Source organism: Phaenicophaeus curvirostris, chromosome 12, assembly GCF_032191515.1.
Source record: "Phaenicophaeus curvirostris isolate KB17595 chromosome 12, BPBGC_Pcur_1.0, whole genome shotgun sequence".
Lineage (NCBI taxonomy): Eukaryota > Metazoa > Chordata > Aves > Cuculiformes > Cuculidae > Phaenicophaeus > Phaenicophaeus curvirostris.
In genome coordinates, this window is record NC_091403.1 from 17,735,667 (window position 1) to 17,754,777 (window position 19,111).

The 19,111-nt window shown below is 43.1% G+C and overlaps 1 protein-coding gene across 2 annotated transcripts in view; it reads left to right on the forward strand.

The window, feature by feature from the left end:
* The window catches only part of TMEM266 (transmembrane protein 266), a 63,532-nt gene that overhangs the window by 39,420 nt on the left and 5,001 nt on the right, over nucleotides 1–19,111 (forward strand). For both annotated transcript variants that reach the window (XM_069866908.1, XM_069866907.1), the window contains 2 exons: nucleotides 4,430–4,616; nucleotides 16,365–16,415. In XM_069866908.1, coding sequence (XP_069723009.1) covers nucleotides 4,430–4,616; nucleotides 16,365–16,415 — 238 coding nt within the window. The remainder of the gene's footprint in view (nucleotides 1–4,429; nucleotides 4,617–16,364; nucleotides 16,416–19,111) is intronic.

The following is a 19,111-nucleotide window of genomic DNA, read 5'->3' on the forward strand; positions in this document are numbered from 1 at the left end:
CTTTCTGGGGATTACTTGGCTCATAACACAGAGCTGATACCTATGAGTAAGTCTTAATTTAAACTAATCAAAGCATATGTATAAGTTTGTATGCTTTTTTTTCTTCATGATATGTTTGATATCCATCCTTCCTTGCAGGCTGAAGGAAGGACAGTCTACTGGCAAATATGAAACCTGGTTTTCTCAGTGCAGCTCTCCCGCAGTACAAGAGGCCTAGGTCTACATTCAGGCGGGTACATCAGCTCCTACAGCAAATAGAAATTTCACATTTAACTTGGCCTAGATTTTTTACTTAAAGACTGTTATATTTTATACCTTTTAATGATTTATTTAACCTGCCCTGGACTACATGACATGCAGTCGGAGCAATCTCATTAGCTCTTTTACACATTAGAACTGCCCGAGGTCACTGTTCAATATAATCTTAAATAGATATAAGCACCTACGACATAATTTGCTCATGTGATGTCTCATTGAATTACACCCACAAGCAACACCCTCTTCTCTTAGGCTTAACCTTTGTTTTTAGTGGGTTGCTTTTAGTGGCCAAAGCTGTATTGAAGCTTCTACAATGTCTTGGGTAATACTTAAGTAATAATTGGAAATGAATGGATCTCATGAGTTAGATGCATGCCTTTTGTGAGTAAAAACTGTTTGTTGTTTAGCTTTCCTAGATATTTTATTGAATGTCCTTTCATTTTCTTAAATCAATCCTTATGATAAGTGGCAGTTTTTCCATCCCACCTACTCCCTTTTTGAACTTGCTGGAGGCTTAGAGAGTTTGAGTTTGTGTTTGGGTGCAGTTTGAGTTGGGTTTTGGCTCTGTCTTGTGCTCTGTGTCTGTAATAGAGTTACAGTTCTTCATCCGTGGGGAACATGATGTATATAGATGGATCTCTTGCATCAGTAACAATGAACGTGAGAGTGAGACAAACACCATTACAGCGATTAATACCCTCTTCTCTGTCAGTACAAAACACGGCAGTCACAGATGCACCAGTATTTAATTCCAGCTTTCCACTGTTCTAATGGCTACATATGCCTTGGAGCGAACATGAGTGGGACCTGGAAGCTGACCATCTGAGGTAATGGAAAAGTGGGAGAGAGAGCCTGTGTTCATCAGCTGCAGCTGTGTGGTTTTGTAGGCAACATCAGGTTCTGCTGTTACCCGTCTGAATTTCTCTGTGTGCTATTGTTCACCTTGCACTTGATGTTGAAGTCTAGAACACCGTGCTGCTTTACTGTGCCTAGGAATCCAATCCCCGTATCTACTCTTGAGAGTCTCGTCTTCAGTTCTGGATTTTAGACCAGCTGAACTAGCTCAATATCATGAGCTGAGAATTAGACAAGCATGTGGATTGTGTTTGCACCTAGCAATGAAAGAGGGTTCATGTATCCCTTAAAAAGTTGCAGGTCCTGCATACGCGCTCGTCCTTAGGCATTGGGTGAGGGAAGCATTGCACAAACCAGAACATCAGGTCTGGATTTCAGTTTCTGCTCAAATGTGACATTTGTGTTCCCTTCCTAAGCAGGTGCTTCCTCTGCTGCTGTGGGCAAAGCATGTCTTTCTGTCTTTCAAACATACGATGGCAGCAAAGCCTCTTCTGTTTCTGATGTAACCAGCAGTAGTAGCTGTTCACCTGAATAACTGTGGTACTCGTTTTCTCTGTGGATGCTAGTTTCTCATGAGGTCTGGGTGGTTGGGATTCAGCTACAGTAGTAATTTGTCCTATATAAATCAGAAATAGAGAGTCCTTTGGGCAAAGTGTGATCCAGCACGGTGATCCTAGCAACGGTTGCAGACTGTTGCTTGGTCCAGCACGCCAGGCTATTCCTTGCTTGTTAGCAGAGCAGTATTAAACAGTAAAATTTATGAACTCATTATTAAAAACTGGATGGTGACTGGGCATGGAAATTTTAAAGACTGGCAATAATCTGTGGATATTTTGAAACACTTGGCTTATTGATTGGAATGTATAAGTGGACATCAGAAAGTCCGGTCTCTTCCCCTATTTTTGCTGTAGTTTTACTGTATCAGGAAAGATCACCTAACGTGCTTCCTTTTCCACCTCTGTAAAATGCAGTGATTCCCTTCAATCTTTTGATTATTAACAGATTCAGCCAATCAATCTTTGTCAATCCTTAAGCTGGTTAAATTGGGTGTGATGCAGAAATACAATTACTGAGCTGTTTTTAAGGTAGTTTTATGTATTTGTATTATAAAATACCAGCTAATTTTTTTTCTCTTCCATGAAAAAACAAATCATGTCTTGCCAGATTTAAGCACTTTAGTGGCAATATTTCTTTTTTGACACATAGGAATGTTTTTAAGGCAAGTAGATTTGGTTAGGAAATACTATTTTTTAAAAAATCTCCAGATTTTTTTTTTTTTGCCTATCATTTTTAAGTACCTTTCTTCTTTTAAACCAAGTGAGTGTCTGGAAGAGTATCTTTCTCCCTTTAAAGGTGAAATGTAAGCTATTTTGGGATTTCTTTTTCTTTCAAGTCAAGGATAAAACCTGAAGTTCTTTGTCTTGTGAAGCTGAACCCCAGACGGTCCTGTCACGCCAGAATGACACATTCACACAGGTGCTGCTGGACTGGCACCGGGCCCCTTGAGCCTCAGGATGCTTAGGGCTGGGTGGGGAAGAGTTAGCGCTCCCAGTTTGCTATTTCTTCCTGCCTGATGGGTTAACACAAAACCCACCATCAGGACTCCACCATGGAGGTTTCATTGGAGGCATCAAGGACCAGGGCTGTATTTTGGCATTTGCTGATACTACCCAACTCCTCTGACTGCCACTGCCAGATGCCCTTTGGTTAACAGCAGTGAGAATTTCATGCAGCCGGCTGTCTGTCAGTGCCAGACCTCTGCCCACTGATTTCAAGAGTGGAAAATCTGTGTGCTTTGCTAGATCCCTATAGGAGGGGTTTCAAATGTGATCTGGAAAGCTTAAACTGCCCTTTTGCTCTCTAGATTTGCAGTGGGTCTTCCAGCTATTGTCGTTCCTTCCTTTATGCTCTGGAAAGCAGATAGTCTCCAGATGTGGTAATTTGGATGTATTCTTTCCTCTTTGTCTTTCTAAAATCTGCAGAAACTCTGTTTTGTTTTCCCTTCAGTCGCTTGTGCAGCTTGGAGGAGCTACTGGGGCTCTGCAGTATGCCTGGGGTTTGTGCCGTTTCGGGTGTGGACCACAGCAGAACAAACTTGGTCCACTGATGGATTCCAAAATCTGACAGCAAAGTAGGTTTGAGTCAGCATCTGAGAGGCAAGAGCCAGAACCAGATTCATTTAGCCTACATGCTGTTCCACACCAGTTTTCAAGCATCGGGTGCTAGTTCTATCTCTATTGTAAATGCAGAGTGACAGGTGCAGTGCGGCTCGCCGTAGAATCAAGCTCTCTGATGGCTTTTCAGACCCTGAACTATGGGAGGCCCAGCAATGCTAAATTTTGAATGCCTTAGCCTATTATTCGCCTCATTTGCTTTTCCCTCTCAGACTCTATAATTAGACATGACTTGGTCACTGCTGAACTACTGATCTTAAAAACTGAGTTTAAAGAAGAGAAGCCCTCTGCTACACAGCCCTATAGCAGTGCTGGATGGCAGAGGAGGACAGTGGGGTTTTGGAGTGCTTTTATAAAAGTTTTGGAGGGTCTCTACAGCCTCTCCAGAAAAATTATTTTCCTTCTTGCATTGTGGAAGACCTGTGGCTGTCAAACACAAGAGAAATATGCTGTGTCCATCAATCAGATTGTACCTAGTAGCTTCTCTCTTTTTGTGTTTTATGACACCAGTTATGAGGCAAATTCTCCTGATCACAGAAAGTCATTAACTGCTGTGGCTCGTGTATTTGGAAGAAGTAGCCAGAAACGTGGCGCCCTTCCCCAGGGTTTTGTACATGCTGTTGAGTACAGAAGATTTTAAGCTGGAAGAGGGCTACAGCATCCCTCCCTCTTGCCTCTTTCCTACTTGGGAGAGGACCATTCTGGATACCATTTAGGGAGCCTCTCTCCACAGAAATCCTACAAAATCCTACAAGAATCATTACAGAGTCTAGCAGATTAGGGATATTTGTCATGAACCTAAATGCCTCGATGCCTATTAAGAGTGATCTCTGTAAAGGTTCCATTTGATTTGGCAGTTAAATCTGTTAAAAGTTGTCCAAAGTCTTATCTTCAAGATGCAGACGTGTGTGAAATAGAAGACTGGCATTATTTTTAGATCATATGAACAATGGTGCAGCTCGCTTGGGCTCTAAGAGAGCATCGGCAGCTTGGACTCACATCCTAGTGCAACTACTTTGTATTTACTGTCACCGGTTCGTAGTGGTTTAGTGATAAACTAAGTAATAGGTTCCCAATGGTAGAATATAGACTTCTGGCCATGCTTACATGACATCAGTATGTGGTGTTATTTTTTCCTCTAGTTTGAAATCAGGCAGCTGAGGGCCCACCTTGCTCAGCAGGATTTGGATCTGGCTGCAGAGAGAGAGGCTGCGCTTCAGGTCCCACATGTACTGAACAAACACAGCAGCAACAGGTACAAGGTAGTAGCAACTGAAGATTCAGATGATGAAGCCACCGAGAACATCACTGAGTTGCGACCTCCACGAGGTGAGTGCTGCCTGCATGCTGCTCCCCGGCTGGCCCAGCTGGTCTCTTACACGGGTTATTGAACTCACTAGATACTTTCACTCTGCCAGTGAATTGATTACTTTCTCTGGAGATTACATTTTGTAGTCTTTCACGTTTTTTAGAACAGGCTGCATCTGATTCGAAGTGGCAGGAGCTGTTGTATTTACAGATTCTGAACAGAACCAGTAAAATGTCTTGGCAAGAAGATTATGTACCTTCCCAGCACTCTCATGATTGTATCTATCAAATATTGAGGAAGCAGCAGCCAAATCAGAATTGGCTAATGCTAATCACTCAGAGGGAAAAGCAGGGAAATCTAGAAGAACTTTGAAAACCTGTTTTGGTCTTTGGTCACTTGCATTTCTGTGGTTTAGAGAAGACCCATGCATCAGCTGTGACGCGTGCCTTGCCTACAGGCTATGCTCTCACCACGTTTATAAAAACTGCTGGTGCTGGACAGCCAAACTGTGCTTGGACAGGGCAGCTCTGGTGGCAGAAAGGAGTGATGCACTGTGTAGGCAGCTCTGCTCAGATGTGCAAGCGCTACACGACTATGGTGCAGAACGATCCTGTGAGTGGATCAATTTCCTGGATCAATTGCCAGACCAGAAGTATTTTTAGAAAAGACATAGGGTTTGTTTTTTTCTCTGATCCGCCAACCCTTACAGTGAAGTGCAGAATGTGTCCTGATCTCAGTAGCAGTTAATGCAATATTCCAGAGTAGACAACACTTTCTACCTTAATGATATGTTAGTCTTCTTTGGACATATGACCTTGATTATTTTGGTAGATGAGCAGTACATGAATGTATTTGAATTAGATATTTGCATGGTGTCTTTATTTTGGTCAGACACCTTAGAATTCCAGGCACAGAAGCACTTTAATCAAAAAGATTAAGAGAAAAAACTCACCCAGACATTTTCAAATGATAATCCTTTCTATTCTCTACACAGTAATGAAAGCATATAGAAATTGTTGTTGTTTTTTTCCTCTTTAGTAATATCTAAGTGCTAACCGCAGTTCACCCATTAATTATTCCTGATTTGAAATTGTTTTTAAAAGCATACATTTGAGCAGCCTGCCCCCTAAAACGTATTTCCCCCTTTTTTGTATGATTTCAGAGGTTTCCCCAGTGGATATATTATAATTTATGCATGTGTTCCTTGAGGGTTACATTTGGAATTGGAGAATGTTGTGCACATTATAAGGAGGCTTGCTGAAATTTAAGTGCTGTAGAGATTCATCTAAAGTTTCTTCTGTCCGAGGTATTCATTCCACTATCCAGGTTAACACAATTGCTTGTTATCTGTGTGCCCCTGTAAAATGCTGGCCACACACAGAATCATAGAATAGTTTGGGTTGGAAGGGACCTTAAAGATCATCCGGTTCCAACCTCCTTCGATGGGCAGGGGCACCTCCCACTGGATCAGGCTGCCCAAGGCCCATCCAACCTGACCTTGAACACCTCCAGGGATGGGGCAGCCACAGCTTCCCTGGGCAACCTGTTCCAATGCCTCAGAACCCTCACTGTGAAGAAATTCTTCCTTATGTCTAGTCTAAATCTGCCCCTCTCCAGTTTATACCCGTTGTCCCTAGTCCTATCACTACAAGCCTTTGTAAAAAGTCCCTCCCTATCTTTCTTGTAGCCTCTTCAGGTACTGGAACGTGCAACAAACTAGACACCTAATCTTCAGAAGCTTCTGCATTCAGTTGGGTAACATGATTAGAGAGATTCATGCTTTTTACTGAAAAAAAAGACATTCAGCAAATCATAAAGCAGTGCATGTTTTATTTATTGGGTAAGGTGCAATTATGCTATATTTAAACAGTCATACTGAGTACACAGAATTAATTTCTCATTCCCTGAAGTCATCTCAAAATACAAGAGGATTTTGTGCATTGTGTCATATAAAGCCTTTGTAGATGTATTGAGTGCTTGTCTTCAGCAGCTAAATCCAAGTGACTCTATTTTAACAACTGTCCTTTATGTTGAATGAGGCAGGAGTCAGACAGAAGAAAGTTTCCTGTGGTCTTATATCAAGGAATGCCCCTCTGCGGTAGCACGCCATCGTGGTGGGCTGGTGACAAGGGGACCAGTTAAGCTTGCAGGAGAAACTGCCAGCCCAGCAATAGTGTTTGGTGCTTTAGATCCTGATCCAGGTAGCAGTCAAATCGGGCAGAGGATTTTGAATGTCATTTCCTGGATTATTTTGCAAAGCAGTAGCAAGCTACCAAGGCTTTAAGTCCTGTGCTAGCTATGCTGGCTTTGAGATTGCTTTTGTGTAAGCTAAACCTCAGCTAACAGCTTGAGAAGGGAGTATCACCCAGAGAAGAAAAAGCCAACCCTGCCTCGTTGTTTTCTCTTCCCATCTTAATTATGTCTTCCTTCTCCAGCTCCCCAAGCACCAACTTGCACTCCCAGTAATACGCTGGCTGTTGCTACAGCAGCTTTCACTGCTGTTGCTTTTGCATGCTGTCAGCATTCTCTTCATCTACACCATGGCCATTGTGACCAACATATAGGTCAGCAAAACCTGAGTGTGGTTTGTCAGATGGAAGAGAGCATGTCTTCAGCTGAAACCCAGTGTGGAAGGAAGCTACCTAGTTGGCGTAGGATCACCCATCTCACCATATGCTCAGACATGTGAAATACTTCCAAGAGATGGCTCTGCAGACGTTTCCTGTAGGTTGTTTCAGTATTCTCCCGCTCCTCACGTGCTGTGGTAACACTGGCTATGCTATCTTCAGGGTTTTCCACACCACTTGGTCTGCCTGGAACTGTAAGCCACCAACATTTTAACTCCTGACTTTTGGGTCAAGGGTTATGTTTTGCAAGTTACCTTCTGTGTCAGATCACATTAGAAATTGCATTGCATCCATTTTCTCTAAGCTGTGTTTTTCCTCCTTAAAGATTCTAGAATGGTGACTGTAGTTAATTATTGTGTGCTGTGTGGCATTTGTTAGCTTTGAATCTGCCATTGCCTGTTACACGGTCCAGTTGGAGGAGAAATGAGGGACCAGGTTGCTATGCTGTTAAAAGCAAAGCCATAGTTCAAAGCCACAATTCAGATGGCAAAACAGGCTCTCATGTGCTTTTCTCTTATGCTCTGGCAGAACATTAGCCCTGCGTATAACACCTGAGGATAGGGTACGGCATGGAATGCATATGTTTGTGCCAAACATTGTCAGCCTTCAAAAAATCTCTGTTTTCAGAGAGCTCTGAACTCTGCCAAACCAGCCTGCTTGAGTTGGCTAGAGAGCATACTCCATGAGAAAATGGGTTATTCCATCTCAAGCTAATCTTATTTCCCCCATCCATATTGAACAATGGAAACATTCAGTGCAGAATACTTTACCATGAAGGGGTTATAGAATAAGAAAGCATTCAGGTTTTTTTACTCCCTACCTGGGAGTTTTATGGGACAGTGCGTAAGTTAAAGCTCCTCAGGGGCAGCTGTAGCTTGTACTGTGGTATTTACACTGGATCATTTACTACAGCATTCAGTTTAGTAAGTCAGGTAACCCCAGCATCACACGGTACACGCAGCATCTCAAGGAACTTGTGTGGAGACACACACTGTAGCTGTACCAGGAGAGATTGGGTGTGCTGGCCAATTTGGTAGTTTTCAGGATGTGTTTTCACCCAGCTTTTCTCTCTGCAGATCCCTTTGTATCTGAAGTGCATTAATTGCTGATCCTGTAATTCCTCAGCTAATATTTCATGTCTTTTCATGAAGAAAGGACCCCTTCTTGAGGCAGCTGTAAGCTGGGCAGTCCTGTGCTAATTCTCTGAACAGTGAGATGGCTGCTGCCTCCACACTTCTCTTTCCCCAGAGTAGTTCACCAAGAGACCTCCTAACATAGAAATAACTGTGGAAAACACAAAGATATATGGTATTGTCTAACTAATTTGGCTAAGATGAGGGAAGATTTTTCACCTTTAGCTTGCTTTGAATGGAGGTTTTATTTGTCTTGCCAAAAAATTGATCTCCAGGGCGGACAAACGTGAAGGCTCAAATAAGGACTTCAGCATACAAGGATGCCATTATCAACTTAAGGAAGGATGATGGACTTGAAGGGCAGGACTCTAGGAGCTATAAAGCCAGGACAATGCTGAGACATTTGCTGTGCTGTGAGCACTTTACTGACCTCTGCCTCAGTTTGTAAAGGGTGGGAGCTGTTGTGTGTGAATTAGCAGCATTGCTAATGATTTTCAGGACCATTGTGGTCAGCTATTCTCTGAAAGCAAGGGAAATATCCCAAGTGCTGTCGTCTCCTTCCTTCTTCGCAGAGGTGGTTGTCGTTTGACATGATGGCAAATATTATCCTATCTGTTCAGCTCTAAATTATGAAGGAAGTTTTTTCTCTTGCTGAGTTCTTACCTCGTAGAGTATGTTACTGGTCATGGTCAGAATAACATCTAATGTAATCTGCCTCTGCACAAATCATTTTTAGTGTTTGGTATACGAAGTTCCGGGCTTCAGGGAATGCCAGGTTCACTGTGCCCCACATAGCTATTAGTATTTCCTTCCAAAATTTATTATTGTTTAATCTCTCCCATAATGTATGAATTACAGTCCCTAGTGGAAATTCCTCATTTTCCTGCATATATCATTTCAGGTTTTGAAATTCTACAGCACTGCCATAGTTTAAGATTAATATGCCACCCTTCTATTCCTTTGAGCAAGAACTGGACCCTGGCTCTGTTACTTTGCATCGCAGAAAGCTTACTTTAGCTATCCTGAGTCAAATTTCCATTTTTATGGGGATGACAGTAAGTCTTTTGCTTTGAGGGACTTTGCAATTTATGATCATGCTCGCAGCAAAGTGAAGCTTGCTCTCCCCATAGATACCTACTGCTTTGTAAGCAAAGAAAGTAGGATATTGGGAGAGGAACATAAAAAATTCTGGAGCTTGAGAGGGCTTCCCTTACAATTATTCATAAGCTGTCTGAGAAGGCAAAGCAGGGCACTGGCAAGGTTTTCGTCAGTTGTTCCTTGTAAGGCAGTATGAGCTGGCTGGACACTATTAAACTCTAAGCCAGTTCCTTTGTGATCATCTGTTAGTGCTCTGAGAGCACACTGTTACTGCAGAACAATAGATAAAAATAGTTTATGGTTATTTTCAGATGTTGAAATGTATCTACTTTGAAGCCTACTCCTGGAAATGGTTATATTTTAAGTGCACTCTGTTTCCTGGTTAAACTCCATGTGTCTTTGGAAGAGCGAGGATTTGGCTTCTCTGTAGGTGCCTCTTTCAGGCTTTGTGGTTCTCTGTGCACTGCTCATCCAAGGAGGAGTCAAAGGAATTAAACCTTAAGCAACACTTACATAAATGTGTGTGTACTTAGCAAAGTTAGGCTCTTAAATTTCATATTCACCAAATGGGTGGGGTAGAAACTTTTCACTTCCAAAAGTGGTGAGCGCATAGCCACGTGTGTGAGGTTGAAGTTGTATCCCATCATTAATGTGCAGAGGTGTGAAAACATTGCTGGCAGGTAAAGGAACACATAACTGGAATGTTTTCTACTGTCTGAGCATGCAGCACCTTCCATAATAACCCCTTTTATAAAGAGATTGTGCTCCATGTGACAGCAGTGATATATTGTGCCCTCTGCCACCATTATAACACTGTTCTAGCATCTCACTTTTCTAAATTATTAGAAATCTTTTCCTAATTCCCAGTCTACATTTATTTGTTGCCAGTTTATGACGCTTTGTTCTTGAATCCTTTTGCTTAAATTGTCCTTTTCTTTCCCTGATGTTTACCCGGCAAGTTATTGTTATGTAGCCATAATCTTTCTCAACCCATGTTTTGCTAGATTTCACAAATGTGGCTGTTTTGCTGAGACGGACCAAGTTCCTCAGTGTTTGCTTCAGGCTGACTGCAACAAGCCAGCTCAGATGTGGATCTGCTGATCCATATTCATAGAGAACAAGGTTGTAAAGAGCATTGAGCGGTCCCCTCAGCCATCCTCTGCCCAAAGCCACCGGCCGTCCTGACGCACAGATGTCTTGCATCTCAGCCATGCTCAACTCAGCATGATCCGCTGAAGCAAGAGCCAAAGCCAACCAGTTTGTTGTCAGTTAAGAATTTTGGTTTTCTGTCCTGATTTTTCTGTCCTAACAGTATCTGCTGATAATGGAGCCTGTTCCATGCCCCAGGATTTCCTTCTGCACGACGACTTCCATCTCGGGTTGATTTCTCTCTTAGAACCAGGCTGAATCTGTTGCTCCGCTTCCTGTGCAAGCGAACTTTTAGAGTTCCTCTCAAGGTAGATTTCCCACATGCCTGGGCATCCCTCCTGCCTCTGCAGGGTCTGGATATCCATGTGAAAGGAACCAGTGTGTCAGTACTGCACCTTGCTCTAATGACACACCTAGGGAGAACATGTGTACCTTAACAAAGGGATTTACAGGTGAGCAGTGAGTTGTACTGGGACTGCTCAGAAGAAGATGGAGTTAGGTCTGGCTGAGAATTTGGTGATGGTGAAATTCCAGTGGCCAAGATCAGAGAGATCTGGAATACCAGAGACTGCGTGGCAATTTTCAGGGGAAAACTTCTGGGAAGGTTATGGCTTCACCGGGCAATTTTCCCCTGTGTGTTGCCACTCTGCTCTCAGAAACACCTAAAGGTGTCCTTTTTTATGTACCTTCTTTTCTTACTGCACTGCAGTGTCTTGCTTAAAGCGATGTTCTGTCATGCAGACTCAGGTTGTGGCAGTGTTACTGGCTAGTGTCAGAGCAGCTTAGCCATTCCTATTCCTAGAAGTGTTCAGGGGGCAATAGCTTGGTCTTACAACTTGTGCCTTGGAGAACCTCCCAGTGTATCTTAGTGGGGTTTATTGCAAAGCATATTCTGTCCCACTTTTCTTTTCCAAGTGCTTCTAAGTGGTAGTAGTACTTCAAGGAGAAGACACTGGTCTGGAATAGCAGCCATGGAGATGAAAGTTCTGCTTCTTTAGAAACCTCCTAGTAAAGTTTGCTTTCTGGAGGAAAGTCAGGATAAGGCATTACTCCCCTCTGAGGACTCTCATCCTCAGCAGGAGGCTACACAGCAGGAAAAATAACCCTCCAGTTCTGAAAATTCCGCTTTGCGAGGCAGAAGGCAGTACAATGAATGGCAATAAAAATATGAAGTAAAATACTTTGTGAATGAAGTATTTAAAAACAAATCCCTTTGTAAAGCCTCTAATCTGAAAGATATGCAAATGGTACTTATTGTATGCAGGGAAGCTGCAGAGTTGTTTAGTAAAGTCATCAATGAAACAATTAAGGATCACTGTTGAGGAATTCTAAAACTAAAAGTGAGATCTGCCTTGGGTGGAATGTCATTTTATGTGTTTCAGCAAATTTATTAGGTTTTTATAGAGCCAGGAGAGAGAGAGATTATAGCGTTGTCTCTTGGGTCAGATGGGATTATATGGGACTGTGCTCTAAATAGTTTATTATTCCCTGAACCATTTTAGCGTGTGTTCGAAGCCCGCAGGAAAAGAACAGGCAGATAATTTGAAAACCATCAGACAAAATCCAGTAGCTGTCAGACAGGTCCTGAGCGAGAACTGCAAGTTTGCTCAGTGACAGAGATATGGGTCACAGGCAAAGAGATGGGACTTATTTTCCCTTTGTGATTTGACTTTACTCCACTTACAGGCTCGCAGAAGTGGTCACAGCAACAGGGAAGGCAGTTTGGGTTTTATTTGAGATAGATAGGTAGTGGTCTGAGCACTCTGTCCAGCCAGACATTTCCTTCTACCTATTGAGAAGTCTTGATGCTGCTGGGGTCGGCCCTGCTGTCTGCCAGTGGCCTGCATTGCTCTGCTGCCTCTTCTAGCCAGATACAGCCGTGGCCGTCATCCACTGGCAAGTGAAACAGGTCCCAGTGTCCCGCTGTTTTGGCATTCACAGCCACACTGCTTGAGCAAATAATGCTCACGAACCACAGAGAACAGCCTGGTTCTGCTGGTCTTTTCTCCTGCCCAGCACAACCGTGTCTTGGCTGAATTCCTCCACAGTGTTGTCACATATCTTACTGATTCTCATGACTGTTGCTTTCCCAAGGAGATGGCAAAACCATCCTTGTTCGTCACGGGTTAGGATGCATTCTCACGTGGGGAAGAGCAGCCTCACTCTTCCCATTCTACCTTCTCAACTCATGGCTGCTGGATCTTTACCAGAATTGTCACTAGTTTTCCTGGGGGCGAAGACTTTCATTCCTCCCAGTACACCTAGCAAGAGAATCTAAGTCACCACCCACAGACATTTTCCAAAGGTTGACATTCTGAGGGGAAATCAGGGGAAATGCCTTTTCTTTCTGCCAGTTCCTTAGTTCACTGTAAATACCATGTGGCCGTAGTTGTAGCTAAGGATTTTAAATGGAAAGTTTCTCTACTGGAAAAGGAACTGTAGGGAACGTTGCTTTGTATTTGAAGACATTTATGTCTAGGAAAGGAAGAAAATTAAATCTCTTGGGTCCTGAGAATTCCAAGGTAGCAGAAATAAGAGAAAAAAATTTTTTAAAAAACAGGAGAAGTATGAAAAATGAAGTCTTTCTTAAGACAACTCCCTTTCTTGAGCTGAAACTAAAATGCACTGACAGCAGAAAACACTATGTGGAATTTAAATAATATAAGCAATCTGCCCACTTTTAAGAGCTGGTCTTCCCCGACTTGCTCTCAGGAACTTCCTACATGCCACCAGCCGCAGATGTGCTTGTACCCTGATCCCATCTGACTGCATGTACTGAGCAGTGGGGACTTCACCTCAGCATAAATCACTGTGAAGTACTTGAGCAGCATCCCATAGTTTTATATGCACAAAGAGCTGCTTGCAGTTGCATCTTTGTGGCTTTTTTTAAAGCTCCCTGCTTTCAGCAATGTAGAATATAATGAGAGATAACTGGAATTGTTTATAGCCTTTTACGCCCAAAGCACCTGAGGCTCCCCTATGACTAAGATGAGTTTGTTATTTGTCAGTTTGCTTTAATGTAATGATTCAGAAACTTGATCTGTTGTTGAAATATTTATTTTGCTGTTGTTATTCCAATAATCTTTATTCTTTTTTACTCGTAAGAAGATATATACAAGGTAAAGATGTATGTATTTTATATTTTATATACACATGCGCGTGTATATATATTTATACATATGTGTTTTATTTGTAGATAAATAGATAAGCCATATAAAATGATTATGTTAATAAGGCCTTCACCTCATAATGAGAAAGCAGGCAGTGAGGCAGCTCTCCCAGTCTGCGTGCAAGTGGGCACATGCATGGCCGGGACAGTTAGGGATTTTCCTCACCACTCAAAGGGATCCCGGTGAGGTGTTTGGCACTGGCCTTTGTTGATACAAAGAGCAATCTGTACTTTTGTTAAATGGGTTTGCAAGCAACTGATGAGTTTGAAAACAGAGCCCTGGTACATTCTGTTAGGGCAGTAAATGTATGACATCCTAAAGAAATCTTGATTCAAGCCTTGCCATTAAACATGAAAAGCAGATAATAACTTTTCTAGGTTGTTTTCTGTCTTTGGTGCAGAGCATCTTGACATTTGGGGTAGACTTCAAGGAGAGGTGAAGGAAATGGGCACTCCCCGGTCCCTCCATTCATTGCAACATGTGGCCGTGTGCTCTTGCCGTGGAAAGAGGGAGGTGACCCCCTCCACATGCAGAACATTCCCGAGTCCAGACCGAAATGTTTTTATCATTTCTCTGCTTAGAATTAGAAGTTTAATAATGTGAAAGTGAATTGCCAGAGATGCAGGTATTTCCTGACTGTGGCTGAAGGTTCCCTGTATCTATATGGGCTGGCAGGTTTGGTGGCATTTAGAGTATAAATTATGCATGGTTGAAATGAAGTGTATTTTAGTAGCAGATAGCTGAAAAGCCTTGCAATGTACTCCTAATTCAGTGGCATTGCCTTGAGCTACTCTGAGGCCTCTTTTTTAAACTCAGACATTAGCACAAAGCACACCTCTGACTGCAGGCATTTAAAGATCAACAAGGGCCAAAAAAGCTTTTAAGATCCAATGAAACCAGGCAAACAACCACGTTGCCTTTCAGTGTCAGGTTAGATTGCCTTCTTATGAGTGCAGCTATTTCAGGTACAGAGTGCTTGGTGGTTTGGGTCTTGTTGTGTGGAGAGAGTGTTCCCCAGAAAACATCTGTTTCCTTCACCTGCAAACCGCAATGTGCTGTGAAAAGGCAGGACTGTAGCCACAGGGACCCAGGGGGATGAGGGAAATCTGGCTCGCAGGGATGAGCATGGTTTTCTGAAACACGGTATCAAAAAGAGCACTTAAAAGGAGAGGATGCTTTTAGAGCACACGATACACCACAAATTGGGCCGGTCAGGTTGCTTGTAAGCTCAAAATTCTTCCTGGATTGCCAATACCATTTGCTTAGCAGCAATATTTACGCTCTGCTCAGAATTGCAACAGGTTTCATATTTTCTTTTACGGTGACTGAAAGTGTTCTGCTTTTCTGTAGGGTAAGAGGAAAGCCCACTGTTACCTGCAGCATCTAAAATGTGTGTACGCAATATAGCTGCTGCTTTCCCTTCTTGGGATCACGTCTGCATTTTTATCTTGCCGTCACTGCAGTTCAGGTGTTTTACTACACGTGTAGTACTACACCCTTGACTTGTAGAACTCTTTATAGTACATTTTAAGCCAACAGATAACGTAATGTTAATATTACGCTATATATTACCTATGTATATTATATACAACAAAATAACTCGCTTTATTCCGAGTGAACAAAAGAAGACCTTATGTTAGATGCAGGGATTTACACATCAAAACTGCCTGGATTCACAACTGCGAGCGAGCTGGCTTGTCTGGCTCCGGTTCGCGTGTCGCACAGCAGCGTCTGTGCTGAGAGGCATTTCCACGTGTTTTGGTAAATTCACCGTGTGCCTTCTCTTGGCCACATCATCCAAGGTAGGACAGGGGAAGCTCTAGCTGTTCTTCTGGAAACACAGCGGATGTTGTTTCCTCGTTTTTAAAGTCAACTGGGTTTCACAGGAACAAGTTAAAAACACTAGAAGGAAAGAGAGTGCAGAAACACAGGGAAGCTGCTTAGGAGCACCGGCTGTGTCCTTGCCATTCAGCACAGCCACAGCGTAGCTCCCGGTGGGCACTGCAAATGAGAATGAGGAGCCGTGTTGGACCACATGTAAATGAAGATTGAAAGAAAAGAGAAGGATCCCTGCAGGAGACAAAACCTGCCCTCCCAGGGACTCTGGTCCCAGGGGGTATGCAGGGCCTCACTTTCTGAAGCGTGATAGCTCAGGGGTGTAACTGGTACACCAGAAGCAGGTCTGTCTGCACTGGTGGCCTGTGTTTGGCCTGTTGGGATAAACACAGGCTTCATCCTTGTGACTAGAAAACCGCCAGCGTTCCCCTGGTCTTTGCCAGTGGCAAGGAGCTGGTCAGCCCCACTACAGTCTCTGGAAAGACCCCGGAGCACATTTTCCTTGGAACCCTGAATGCCTCATTCCCAGGCTGGCACCATAAAGTGCTACAAATGACAGTCCCTACTTTGGCTGCAGCCATGGGCTAGATGGGGGTGCAGCATGTCTCCAAATCACACCTTGTCTTCTGGCCTAAAAGTACACAAAAGGGGTTGTTCTGGGCACACAGGGCAGAGGAAAGCCTCTCACGGGGTGGAAATTCAATTGCTTAATCAAATAAAAGGTCTTCTCATGGCTGCCTTCTTGTTTTTTTCAGAGGATGACATGAATAATTACATTAGCCGGTACTACAATGAGCCTAACAGTGGTAAGTTTTACTCAAATACATAAATATAAACTGCACTTTTGCATTGTGCTGTAACCCAGCTAAGACGATGATGTAAATCAGCCCTGGAAATGAAACCTGCTGTGGCATCTCTTGGTTTGCTCCAGGGAAGTTTGTACCAAAACAGTACTTCTCCAAAGGCTGAGGGCCCCGAGTTTGCTCCTGCCTAAGGCACTCACGGTATTTTGGAGCTCTGGGAGAGGTTAATTCCCTGTAGCCAGGCTGTCCGGGCATCAGGGTGGTTCAAATGGACCCGAGACTGAACAGTGTGGACAAAATAAATGAAGAGAAAAGAAGTGGGGAGTTAGCCCCATGCTGGGAACCTTTCAGAGAGGTTAGACTGAGCGGTCAGGAGCCTCAGCGGCAGGCAGGGTCTGTGACCCCAGGTCAGGCTCCAAGTGGCCGTCCCCTGGCAGGTAGGTGTCCCGCTGCGGGGAGGAGGCGGAACGGCAGCACCTCGGACCGTCGTGGGCAGCGAGGCTGGGTGCCTGGGGCTGTACAACCCCCTCGTGTATACACAATTGCATATATCTCTGGATATTAGAAAGCGAGGGGGTGTAGATAGAATGTATTTATATCTATCTCTCCGTGTGTACATCCCCCCTACATGCTTGGAGTTATATGAGAAAGAGATGTGTGTGCCTGCATATACATGGACATAGAATATGTAGAAAATACATATGTGTGTACATGTATAATGAATTGTATGCATATAGCCCGTATATACACTCCTCTGGCTCATGTGTATACACACAGTGAAATATGGACATACATAAGAAGATACATGTCTGTATTGAGGACGTGTCTGTGTGTCCACAGACATATTATATAACATATATAAAACACGTTTATAATTAGTAAAAATATCTATGTATTTGTACATATGTGTGTAATGTATCACATACAGATCTCCAAACGCACATACATCCCTGCCTATATATGAAATTATATACATGTAAAGGTATGCGTATGACTCAATATATTCATAAACACACAAAGATGTGTGTGAGTGGCTGCATCTGTGGGTGTAGATGGATGTTTTATCTACATACCTATATAAAAATCTCTAAAGATATATCTGTAGGGGCAGGATCTGTGAAAGAGAAGGAGAGATGGTCTCTGAATATATGTGCATATATTACACATATATTATAAATATGTATATTATACATATGTAGCTATGTATAAATTATTATATAGTTGTAATCCATATATACGTACACACATGTGGAATTACATACATATATATAGGTGTGTATATAATGTAGGAATAAATAAAAATGTGTATAAGTCTATGGTTGTAAATATATAATATATTTTATATGTATATCCCTGTAGATGCATCACTAAATTGATATACATGGGGAGATACATATGTTTATTAAAGACACCTTTTTTATATATGTATATAAAAAATTGTGTGTGACAGTGTCTGTGGCTACGCACACAGATTTTTATGTATTCTGTGTTAAATATAGATGTGAGTATGTATGTGTGAATTTATAGGTATAGTCTTATGTGTGTGTATATATATTTAGATAGATATGTCTATGTACATATGAATGTCTACACATATATATTGTGTATATATACATATTTTATATGTATTATATAAAAGATGGCTGTGTATGTAGATATAATGTATTCTATATAAAATCCCTGTATGTACGCACGCAAAGAAAAGGTACATGTGTGTGTTTTGTGTGTGTGTCTATTTTATTTAAGTATAATTATGTTTATTTTAAAAGGAGTGGAGTGAGGGATACCCTGTCTGAATATATATGTATCTTTTTATTCTGTGTTATTACATATAATCTGTCGTTGATCCCTGGGGAGTCCAGGGAGCTCCAAGCCTGTCAGCCCGACCTCGGTGCTGGGGGAGGTTGTGGAGCAGATCATCTCGAGTGCCGTCACGTGGTGCATACGGGAGGACCAGGGGCTCGGGCCCAGCCACAAGGGATTTAGGAAAGGCAGGTGCTGCCTGACCAGCCCGATCTTCTTCTGTGACCACATCACCCGCCCAGTGGTTGAGGGAAGGGCTGTGGAAGTTGTCTACCCAGACTTCAGGAAAGCCTTGGATGCCGTTTCCCACAGGATCCTCCTGGAGGAACTGATGACATGTGGCTTGGACAGGCCACCTGCCTTCTGCTGCGTGAAAGGTGGCTGGCTGGCCTGGGCCTGGGAGTTGTGAATGGAGCTGAATCCAGCCAGCAGCCAGTCCCAAGGACAGCGAGGGGCTGGAGCTGGGATGGGGCTGGAGCCCAGGGGTTCCAGGAGCAGCTGAGGGACCTGAGGCAAGTGCTGGTTTCTTCTCCCAAGTAACAGGATGAGAGGAAATGACCTCAGATTGTGCCAGAGGAGGTTTAAGTTGGATATTAGGAAAAATTCTTTGATGAAAGGGGTTGTGAAGCACTGGCACAGGCTGCCCAGGGCAGGGTGTTAGAAGCCGTGTGGCTGTGGTGCTTAGAGACACAGTTCAGGGGTGGAGTCAGCAGTGTTGGGTTAAGGGTTGGACTCGGTGATCTTAAAGGTCTTCTCCAACCTAATCGGTTCTGTGATTGCAAACATGTATATAGGTACGTGGTATTTTTTCTAGAGGCGTATCCCTATGCACCCCCCGTGCATGCACACACACCGCACACACAGAGCCATTTTCATGTGTGTGTACGTGCAGACAG